This window comes from Sciurus carolinensis, chromosome 5 (assembly GCF_902686445.1).
Source record: "Sciurus carolinensis chromosome 5, mSciCar1.2, whole genome shotgun sequence".
NCBI lineage: Eukaryota > Metazoa > Chordata > Mammalia > Rodentia > Sciuridae > Sciurus > Sciurus carolinensis.
In genome coordinates, this window is record NC_062217.1 from 67,870,793 (window position 1) to 67,883,000 (window position 12,208).

The 12,208-nt window shown below is 39.3% G+C and overlaps 1 protein-coding gene across 4 annotated transcripts in view; it reads right to left on the reverse strand.

The window, feature by feature from the left end:
- The window catches only part of Klf12 (KLF transcription factor 12), a 431,560-nt gene that overhangs the window by 22,788 nt on the left and 396,564 nt on the right, over positions 1-12,208 (reverse strand). For all 4 annotated transcript variants that reach the window (XM_047552646.1, XM_047552642.1, XM_047552644.1 and 1 more), the window contains one exon: positions 8,291-8,448. In XM_047552646.1, the coding sequence (XP_047408602.1) occupies positions 8,291-8,448 (158 nt within the window). The remainder of the gene's footprint in view (positions 1-8,290; positions 8,449-12,208) is intronic.

Below are 12,208 nucleotides of genomic sequence, written 5' to 3' on the forward strand. Positions count from 1 at the left end.
GCCTTTATTTTTACATTTGTTTATTTTTATGTGGTGCTAAGGATTGAACCCAGTGCCTCACATGCGCTAGGTAAGCGCTCTGCCACTTGATCTATGGTCCCAGCCCAATTTTATTTAATGATTGATGTTTCTGGCCCATGTCTTCTCACTGGCTTTCTAACAAGCAAAGGCCAGTTCATACTAGTGAAAATCCTTGAACTGAACTCCTTCTGCCTGTCTTCAACATATCTGAGTGGCTGGTGCTAAATACATGGGTGTGTATTGCTAGGTATACACCGAGAGGAATGTACTCCCAGTGAAGAGGGGAGCCTAGAGGTTATGAGCAAATTTGTCTTGAGACTCTGTGTAATGACAAGTGAACAGGTCCCAGAGAAAATGGAGCCTGAGTCCCAGCTCCACTATTTTTCCATATTGGACCATGGACAGGGGTTCCAGTACCAGTCCCCACCACTTCTTTCCACGCAATGAAAACATGTGAAGCACTTGTAGAGCTGGGCACCATGCTTGGACCTGGCCGGTCCTCGGGAAATTCCAGCTCCCTCTGCTCATGATCTCCGTGTCTGTTAATGGCATTTCTTATCCTAACCACACACTCTGGGCATCCTCAGAGATATCTTCTCCCCTACCCCATCCCGTGTCCCATCAGCTGCCACATCTTGTTCCTACTGCTTCGTTTTGCATATACTCTCCTTTCTTCCATCTTTCTGCCATCGAACCACTGCAACAGAGCCTGAAGGATGGAAAGTCTGCCCACCTAGGGAAGGAGCATGGTCAGAGAGGTGAAAAGGCAAGAGGACACTGAGGCAGCTTGGAAAAGAAAAAGTAGTTTACCAACTGGAGAAGAAGAAAGGAGGCCACTAGGCAGGTTGGGGAATAATGCATGCATGAGATCCACAGAGCTGGGCGCACCTGGAGATTCATTCACAGGCATGGCTGAGGGGTCAGGAGCTTGTACCATCACATGCTTGCCCTTTGTTATGACTACTTGTGTGTCTTATCCAACTTATGGACAGTTCACTGGGGATGGGGGCTATGCCTTTTGGGAAAAAAAATTATAGTGACATAGAAGATGCTCAATAAATAGTTGTTTAGTTAAATCTGTCTATGAATGGGCTCTATCAAAAGGAAGACTGAGTACTTAAAATATATTCTTTGCTGCGTGTGGTGGCACATACTTGTAATCCCAGTGGCTCAGGAAGCTGAAGCAGGAGGATCCCAAGTTCAAAGCCAGCCTAAGCAACTTAGTGAGGCCCTATGCAACTTAGTAAGACTCTGTCCCAAAATAAAAATATAAAAAAGAGGTTGAGGATGTGACTCAGTGGCTAAGCATCCCTGGGTTCAATCTCTGATACCAAAATAAATTACATAAATAAATAGATAAGATATATTCCTTAAAAGATTATTTATTATTATTCTAACAAAATGGGTTTATTAAACAGCTTTACTCCCAAATGTCTATATTATATAAATGTTAAATTTAGTTACATCCAAAGTAAAGAGATTATATAATCATATCTCATGTAGTATATCCTAAATTATCCAGACCTTTTTTTTGCTTTAAACTTATTGCTCACAGTAACAAAATATACCTATGACGACATCCATACACAGACAATTTCAATTCAACAAATAATTATTATGTCCCTATGATGTGTTGGTTACTATATTTGTGGGATATAAAACTGATGTCTCATGTAACAATTATGTAATGACTTGGGTAGGTTTATTTTTCAAAGTTTAAAAAGAAGACAAGAGATTTTCAAAAGTTAGAGAGCTTCTCAAAGTTTAGCAAATGGGTAGAGGTCAAAGACAGATCCAAGCTTTTGTTTCCTAACTTGAAATATGATCTTTTTATTATAGTTTCTCATTTCTCAGTAATTATTCATTACCCAGGCTTAAATATAATTTGCCCCCCCCCAAAGCCTACGTTGAAATTTAATCCACATTATAAGATAAGAGGCGGGTGTAGACAGGATCATTTGGAGATGATTAGGGCTCTGCCCTCAGGACTGGGCTAATCAATTTATGCAATTCATGAATTAATGGGTTAATGGCTTATCTCTAAAGAGTGTCTGCTATAAAAGCCAGTTTGGCTGGGTCTCCCACATACTTCCTGGCTCCTGCCCTGTACCAGCAATCTCAGGACTGTGTCACCAGAAAGGTCATCATCACATGTGGCCCTTCAACTTTGGACCAAACCATGAACCCAAACAAACCTCTTTTCTTTATAACTTACCCAATTCATGATATTGTTATCAGCAACATAAAATGGAGTAAGATAACCATCTAGCTTGTACTTGTGGACTGCTTGATCAGGACTTACTGGGAGAGAATTTTTCCTTGAAAAATATCAATTTGCTCTTAAATGATGCATTATCTTGCATCACTGAGCCCTGTACTTTATCTAACAACAAATCTAGATGGGGAGGTCAGAAGTGCAGCTTTATGTGGAATGAGTTATTTAATGATGCAGATGCAAAATCATGAGCAAGAGCAGCCCACTTATCTGCAGGTAAGATCTAACAGTCACAAGCACCTGTGTACCAAGGCCACTAGGATGCACAGTTGTCACAAAGCCCACAATTTTCTTTGTAGGAATCTTCTCAAACCACTTTAGAATCTCATCCAGAAAAAAGATGTCAAGAAATATAGGGGGGCTGGGGAGATAGCTCAGTTGGTAGAGTGCTTGCCTTGCAAGCACAAGGCCCTGGGTTCGATCCCCAGCACTGGGAAAAAAAAAAAAAAAAAAAAAAAAAAAGAAACATATGAATAGCAGTAAGAATGAATGAGGTAAGAGGGGCAGAATGAAAACGTACAGAATGCCCAGGCATTTAGGATCAAGGTGTGTGGAAGTGGGTGTGCATGTGTGTAAGTGCATTTCAAATATAGAAATGCAATTAATGTGTAATAATGTGTTCATATGGCATCTGATATTAATGGCAAAGGTTTGATTCATCAAGGGAAGATTATTAAATAATTTATAGTTTCCTTCATTTGCAAAGGTAGGGAAGAACAAATTTTAGAAACTGTTAAATCAGAATTGGTTAATATTTTAAGCATCCATGCAAATAAACTACCCTTACGTAAAAAATTGATATGAATTATTTTTTGATAAAGCAGACACATAAAAAATGTGACTGCCTTAAGTTCACTAATTTTTTAGATTCAGATATGTGTAGTTGTCGAATGAATTAAAATTAATATTAAACAAGACTATTGAATCTCAGATTTATTAGGAGGCAAATATCAATTTGGAATATAAAATATTTCCAGATTCATTTAAAATGGAAATGTTGCACTTACTTTTTTGGAAGAAAATCTGGTTTTAAGTTAACTTTTGTCTTTTTGTTGTTGTTGTTCATTATTAAATTGCAACATTCTGCAGAACACTGACAGTCACGTTTCATTTTAATGCCGCGTCATACACACCACCAGAGAGTTCTAGTTTCTGCTTCTCAAAGCCTCTTCAAGAGCAGACCCAACGTTTGGGTCTAGAGCTCCATCTAGTGACTGAAGCACAGTGACGGGTGAGTGTTCTTTGTACTCTATTTTAAAATTACCAGGGCACTAATTTTTTTAGAAAATAGTGAGGATTCTATAGCAATACCAAAATTGTCTTCTAAAATGCAAATACACATCATTTGAAATGCTACACAATTCTTAAAATGAGGAAAATCCCTAGGACATAGTAATGGATAGCACAGCTTTAAACACCTATTGATTAAAATAAACTGCATATTCACTTAAACAGAGCATACACTATGTTGGGTAGAAAAGAATGAATATGAACAATGAACCTGCTGACACTAATATGATGTGACTGCTGAATTTTATTTTTGCTGCTTTTTAACATGCTTTAAACAATTTAGTATTGGCAGGTTTGAGCTTCTTGGTCACATTGTCATGTTCTTATCTAAACTGTACATTAACAAAATATATTTGATTATTCTTAGATTTAAGTAGGCACTCCTTGGCATTTCTTTTCTTTTCTAAATTCCTTGCTAGTATCTAAAAAAAAAAAAAAAAAAAGTCCCTCTTTCACATTCCTACCAATGCGGTTAAATTCCTGTCTAAGACCTAAATAAACAAATAACCGATCAGGTCCTATTAAAGCACAGCAGGATAAAGTGTTAGAGGCAAAATGAACGTGTCTGCCTCAGAGAAAGTTTCCCATTGCCATTTGTTCCCCTCCCATAGCGTGCGTGGCTTTTGAAAGTCATCTGGTATAATCCCAAGCTCCACATGAATTATTATTGGTCACACACAAGTAACTTACTCAATCTGCCTGAAGCAAAGGTAAGGTTGACAAGCTGTGCATTAAAGGCAAGCAATCCAACCTGAATTTCTGTAGAACCAGTGTTGATTATATTTTTGAACATCAAGTTATGAAATCATGTGTACAATTATAAATTAGAAGCCAGCACATGCTCACTTTGAACCAGTTACAGCAAATAAATGAAATTTCATTCTTTCTTTCTATTTAAAAATGTTATTAGACTGATAGTTCAGGAGATCACACCTGCACAGAATACAATCATCCCTTGGTATCTGAGAGGGACTGGTTTCCTGGAACCTCTAACCCCAAGTACATATCAAAGCTCACGGATGCTCAAAGATCCTACATAAAATGTTGTCATATTTACTTATAACCTACACCCATCTTACTGTATCATTTAAATCAACTCTACATTACTTGTACAACCTAACACAGTATATAAATGCTATGTTAATAGATGTTATATTTTGTGTCTCGGGGAATAACAACAAGAAAAAAAAGACTGTATATATTCAGAACAGATGGGACTTTTTCCCCCCAAATATCTTTGATCCAATGTTAGTTGAATCTGCAGAGGTGAAAGTCTCAGATACAAAGGGCTGACTATAACTTATCTCTCTGGTAAATAGATAAATGGATTTGGCACATCTCGGTTTTGGTCAGGAACTTCACAAGGACATTTTGATGTAGCTGTGAGATAGAGACACGTAGGCTGGAGGTAGGATAATGAGCTATCCGTTAAAGGATTTAGACGCACCTGGATGGGGACTCTAAGATCATGTCTTGGGGCTTTTCCTTGAACCTGTCCTATTGGATACATCCATCATTTGACTTGCAAAGATGGGGGAAGCTGAAGGACAGCGCTGAAATACTAAAAGCAAAAAGGGAGGAGAGGTTTCAAATTATTTCAATGTACTAGAATAAAGGGTCCAACTCAAAACAATGGGTAGAGAATAATTATTTCCAAGAATGGAAAAGATGCACGTAACCTTTGCAATGAGTCTGTTCCTATGTATCTCCAGCTATTGCTAACCATTTATTTTATTTTATTTTTTTAGTTGTCAGTGGATCTTTTTTATTTTAATTATTTATGTGTGGTGCTAAGTGTAGAACCCAGGGTCTCACACATGCCAGGTAAGTGATCAACCACTGAGCCACAACTCCAGCCCCACGCTAACCACTTTGAAAGATATGGAACACACTGCTCCGAGAGAAGCCATCTTTGAGGGCAAGCTCCAACTACAGTATAACATTGCCTGTTGAGGTTTGAAAGAAATCGTTTATAGGTATAAGGGATAAACTAGGCCTAGTTGGCAGCAGTTGATTTTGATGGCCTAACAAGACAGTGTCAACTGCTTGAAGACTTGACCTTACTCTTGAATGTTTTAAGAGAAATCCATAAACAGGACCTCCTCCCTCAATGTGTGGTAGGGAGACTTTAAGAGGCACAGTGATGAAGTCAAAGTGGATATAGAAAAGCATGGCTGAGAGAACTGGGGGGCAGGTGACTTGGGGAAATGGAGATGGCAGTGGTCTACTGAGGTGGTCACGAAAGCCAGGGCCAGCAAGTGAGATTACAGTGTGCTCATCTGGGGCATCCCATCCATAGGAAAGGTTCTAAGACCCAAATAGTACCATGTGAGATAGTTCCACACTGTCAGAGAGGGGACTCTGCCCTCAAATTTCACCCTTGTCTTGCAGAATAAGTTGTCACTTGAAGTATATGAAGGGAGGTGGAAAAAAAAGTGGTGAGAAAAATGTGCAGCCTAGAGCCACACTGTGCAAAAGAGAACCAAGTAGCTGCAACACCAGGTTGTTGTGAGGATCAAATAAGAGAAAATACAGGTGGGGCTGGGGTTGTAGCTCAGTGGCAGAGCACTTGCCTAGCATGTGTGAGGGCCTGGGTTCAATCCTTAGCACCACATCAAAGTAAATAAAATAAAGGCATTCTGTCCATCTACAAATACAAAAAATAAAATAAAATAAAATAAAATAAAATAAAAAGAAGAAAATACAGGGCAGCATGCAGAAAATCACCTAGCACTGACCAGCTCTCTATGAGAGATGATAAGCAAGGGATTCCTCTAATTAGGAAACATGCTAGACTGTGACATACGAAGTCCACTGTGACTCTCAATGTCTATGACTTTATTTCATTAATAAGCCAAGCTAGTTAATTCAAGTTCAGCATTCAAGGTTGATGTTGCTTTGAATTATGGTGCATATATGATGTCTCCTGTACTCTCACAGTGTATGTTAAAAACTGTAAGATGTAATCCTATAATGAATGCTACAGAGTTAAATCGTTTAATAGTACCAGATCGGAAATCTTCCTCTTTCACTGTCCATCACTTGGATAAGTGGAACAGAAATGTCTGTGTGGAGATAAAGCTTATATATAGTCCAGAAAGCACAAGGAGAGTAGAAATAATTCAAAGTATGTGATGATTCATTGAGGACGGATCATTAAAAAAAAAAAAACACAGAGAAATAACCCCATAAAAATTCAGTAGTATGGCCTAATCACCCTTTCTGCTCTGACTTGTGTTCACCATCTACTGCCGGGATAGAATCAGCTTATTTGACTTCAAAGTCTTCAAATTCATTCTTTGCCTTCATGATAAAGAAACTGATTTAAAAATAGTACCTAAGAAACACATGAATATCTCTCATGGGGAAGCCTAGAATCAACAGGAGAGGGAAGAATCTAGAATGAAGTCGAAGCAGAAAAGTCTTGGGAAGCAGAGAGGAAACGTAGAAGAGGCAATTTGAACAACATATTCAGTTAGCTATCACTGAAATGTTAAAAGTACACAACGTATTAGTTGAACAAAAGTAAACTCCAGATTCTGTAATGCCTTCTTGACTTCAGGCAGCCTCCTATGCCATAACTTCACTACAGACATGGTGCCCAGTGATGATCCCGCAGTGCAGCTTTGGAAGGAGTCTGGCCTCGATGATCAGAGGTAAGTAAAAGGCCAACAAGGCCTATTTACAATATTTTGCTACCTGTGCTGGGGAATGGTTGACAGCAAGTGGTTACTTTACTGTTTGAGATGGGAGCTATTTACACGGGTCACACCGGAATCTGTTGCACTTGAAGTTTCCAGTTAAAGGCAGATGCTGAAGTCTGATTGCTGTCAAGAACAGGAACTGGACTGAGCCTGCTTGTTTATCCAGAAAGTGTGTGCATGCACTTCCCTGTTCCTTCTGCTCCTTTGAGCATTACATACTCCAGTCACCACTTTTCCTAGGAAGGATGGCCCTCCTCTTCTTTCTTGCCAGTGCCCTCCACTGGGGGGGTCCAAGGACACCCAGAGGAACAGGAAGCCAGGGGATGCTGACTGAGGGGCACTCAAGGAAAAGGATGGGTGGGCAGGGGTCTAAGTAAAGACTTATCAGCTCATTTCCTAGACAGGTAGCTGGGCAGGCAGAGGGAGGATGGGCAAAGTCAGAGAATAACTTGTGATCTCAATTTATTCTCTGTAATCTGTGAGTATTAAAAATCTTCTCCCTATATAGAAAAATACCAGTGAGAATCAAATAGAATTATATGGAAATGTTTTAAAAACTCCCCACAGCCCTATGTATACTTGTGTTTGCTATTTGGAGGAAAAGGATTAAAAGTAGAAAAAGATGATTGAAGGGTGGTGGTAGGGAAGATGTCAGCTTGAAAAAGACAATAATTTTGCTCAGCTTGTTGTTTGATTTTTAAACCTGATAAACTATATACTGATTATATAGGGTGGTGTTGATTATAAGAAAGATGGCTAGATTACTATGTTCACACTGCTTTAAAAGTCCTTGAGAAACGAAGAAATCTCTCATTGGTTTCTAAAGTGTACTGAGTCTTACACCTTTTTTCAACTACGAGAGAGAATGCAATCTGGCCAGAAGAAAGGAGGTAAATTCAAGGTGTTAGGTACGACAGGTGAGTACGTAATACCCCAGCAGCATGCTGGCGCCCTGCAGTGGAGCAACCGGCCCTCAGGTGGGAAGCCCTGGGCGCTGTACCTGTATGTGTCCTCCGGTGAGCCTTCAGGTGAGAACTTTTTGTGTACACTTTGTTGCATCCCTCAAAATCACATCTGTGGATTCGTCGTTTCCTGGAGTCTGGGGATTCGGACCGTCTCTGGCGTCTTGTGCTCTCAATACTAAATGGTGAAATTGAACTGGAAAAAGAAAAAGGGGCGTGACATGGTGAGAAGCACTGCACTCCACCTGGGGTCTCGTGGCCTGAGAACTGGGCTCAGGCTCCACAGCCTCACAGGCTCCTGGCCGCCACAACCGCACTTCCTGCCACCACTGTCTTGGACCTGTCTCATTTTCTAATCCCCAAAGGCAGGCACCATAACTGATTTCTGGCAGAACGCTCCCAGGAAGAGAAAGACACACTTAAAACAATACTAACAATGAACTAAAACCAAGTGAAGCAGTGGGAGGAGAGTAAATCCCTCTTATCAGAAGGAACCATCTGGTGGTGGTAAATGAACACTCGCAGCTCTGAACTTCTGAGCACCCTTTATAAGGAATATTTTAGGAAGCCCTGCTGTAGACAAATGACAAGATGAATGCATTTAATAAGTACCAGCAGGTCTGAGCTGCATGTGACCACATATAACGTCGTGTAAAATCACAATGCACATTTCAAAACAAGTGAGGTCAGGCTGAAAGAAATGACATCAGTACATCAATAACATGACTCATGACAAGCTATTTCTGAGCAGTAAAGTGCACTGACATTTAATTTTTCTAGTTGGTGCTTTTGCATGGTGAGGAATAAAGTGCACTGTATTTAAAGATTAGCTGTACTACTATTATGAAAAAAAAGTTTCAACTAGGAAGCTTGGCCCTGACTTGTGTGTTGTTTAATCTTAATGCCCTACTAGAAAAACAGGATTAGTTTGTAATGTCAGATAATTGATTAACATGTACCTTTTTAAAAACTTAATCTCTTTTGATGGAAAGAGAAATAAAGAATATGACTCATCTTTTTTAAGTTATCCATGAAGTTCTTTTAAATTACAGTGAAATATGATAAAAAAATCACCCATAATTCTACTATAACAATTTACCACTATTAATATTCTGACATATTTTCTTTCAGTTTTCCCATGTTTTGATGCTTTGAAAAATTAGTTTGTATTAACAAGTCACAAATGAAGACAACTCTCCCCCTTGTCTTTCACCATCCCTGATCCTTTCTTCTGCTCCTGGGGAAAAGCTCTATCATCAGTTTTCTTTAGATCTTTCCAATTCTGTTAAATTGTGTTACCTATCTACACCTGCAATTGTAGAAATTCATAATATTATGTGGGTTTTGTAAGAGTCACATAAATGTCATGGTGTTCACATCATTCTGCATTTTTTCTGTCCTTCTGGTTTTTTACTCAATATTAAGCATCTAAGGTTTATCCAGGTTGGTACAAAGGCTATAATTCATTTATCTGAAGTGCTATCTACATCAACTTATTGAATCTCCTTTTTTTCATATTTTAACTTAAATTTCTAAAACCAGAATGCTCCTTGGAACTAATGGGTTGTTATGGTTTAATCGGTATATTGTTTTCTTTATTAGTGGCATATAAAGTAATTGCATTTTACAATGGATGATACTTCAACTTAGGTCAAAGGTTGGTGAACTTTCCTGTAAAGGGCTAAATAGTAAGTACTTTATTTCAACTTTGAGAGCCATAATGTCTTATGCTGTAACTAATCATCTCTGCAACTGTATCATGACAGCAGCCATAGGCACTGTAAACAAAGAAACATGGTTCCAATAAAACTTTATGTATAAAAACACTAGGCTATGTTTGAGCTATAGTTTACTAACTCCTGACCTTATGAAGTTATGGCAGTAGTCCAATACTCATCCCAGAGTTTTAAAATCCCATTATCTGACTGATGGACACATAGACTATTTCTAGCATCGGACTGTTCAACTGCTCCAGTACATTTTTTAATATCTCCTTCTACACACATGCCTTGTCTGATTTCCATGTAGATTTTCCCTTCTACAAATAACTGAGGCCACCAAAGCTTAATATTTGGTAACTTCAAATACAAATGATGTTCTTCTAACTGTGCCTCAAACAGTTCTGTCAAGATCTACACTGGAGAGAAAGAACATGCGCTGTGCATGTTTACACCACTTTTTCAGCCTTTATATCAATCAATGTGGATTTGTGGGTTTCCACATAACAGATGCAGCTGTAGGGACTGGAGTCTATTGTGAGAAGAGTCAAAACAGTGTGACTGCCTGCCCCACTGCAGAACAGCTTCCATCACTCCTGACGACAAGCTACGTTCTGGCACAGGGTGAGTCTGTGAACAAGAACGACTGTGTGTACCACAACAGGGTACGAGCAATTCATTTCTTGAATAGAGTTAGGAAAATAAGTATGAATTTTGGCACTGGACATCTGCACAATAAAAATAATTTCAAAAACACCTTTAAAAATGGTAAGTGCAATGAATAACTGGTTCAGGAAACCTAGTTTTGAAATGTTATTCAATGGGGAAACTCCTTATTTCCTCTTTGGGAAGGCAGAGATCCTCACAAGATGTGGAGGGATGCTTGTCTAAGGGGAACCTTTCAGAATTAATTACTTGGTTCTTTGTGAAAGGTAGGAAGGTAAGTGGGAATGAGGAAAAGAGGAACCAAAGATGAAGCAGAAGACCTTGAAGAACCCAGGAAGATGAGTGGGCAGTCCACACCAATGAGGACTGCTGTTGTCCTTGAGTCCACAGCAGAATTCCACAGTTAACAGGGACCACCAGGTGATGACAACCATGGACTAGGGGTTTGGCTGAGCCAAGTCCAGTACCATGGCAGTCAAGATACTCTTGCCAAGTAATTTTGTATTTCTGGAGTCAACAAATGTGGGCATTCAAGAAATGCTTGTCACATAGAATGAATAAAAGGATTTCATATAATTAATGCTTAAAGACTTAATGAATCATTACTACTATCCTTTGATGAAAAGTAAGTCTGAATCAGAGAGTGGACACTTTGGGTGTTTCTACTCTGCACTTCCTTCATTTTCTGAGCAATGTGACCTCTTTTTAGAAGGCACTTGAGTGTCTTCTGCAACCTGACTTCTGTACTTCAAAAACTGAACTTGTTCTCAAGAACAGAAGTGTGCATGTAACTACTGCATATGCCAGTGTAAGATTTTTCCAGTAATCTTCAGTGACAATCTTGGTATGATCAAAATGGTTGAGGCAAAATAGTTGTTCCTGTGTTCCCAAATTGTGTAGCAAACATATCTATATAGTTCAGAAGAACATTAACTAGAGGCCCACTCCCTCCTCAGAAGACTAGCCCATTTAGAGCAGCGAAGGAGCGCCTGGGGCAGCCTCTCGGGCACCACACTGTAATAATTAGATCTAGAGAGAACAAATGAGTGAATCAGGACTTCAGCTGCACAACAGTCCCGCTTGGTATGGCACGTTAAATTAGAATTAAACCCAGAGAGGCTCGAAAAGTCACATCCAGAAACAGCTCTATTTAAATAGAAGGCACCGCATGGCTGCCATGAAGGAAATGAGGGTTAACTGTAATCAGCAGGTAATAAGAGACCATTTGTCACGGGTGACCTTAGTGTGCTGGGATGCCCTTCACCGAAATTGGAGATCTTACAGGAGTAAAAAAAAAAATAATAATAATAATAAAAAAAAGGACAGGACATTCTTTCAAGGCCAAGAAGAGGACACACATCTTGAAGATTTAAAAATAAGAAAAGAAAACACAGGAATTGAGGTTGCCTTAGCAAAAATCAAACATGACCTCAGCAGAACGCCAGGTAGCACAGACGAGGACATGGTGATGGTGGGCATTTACAGAACACTTCGTACATAGCAGGTACTGTTCTAGGTGCTTTCCACTTCAAAGTCACCTTCTAGGTTGAGAGCATCAGCAGTCTGATCTTA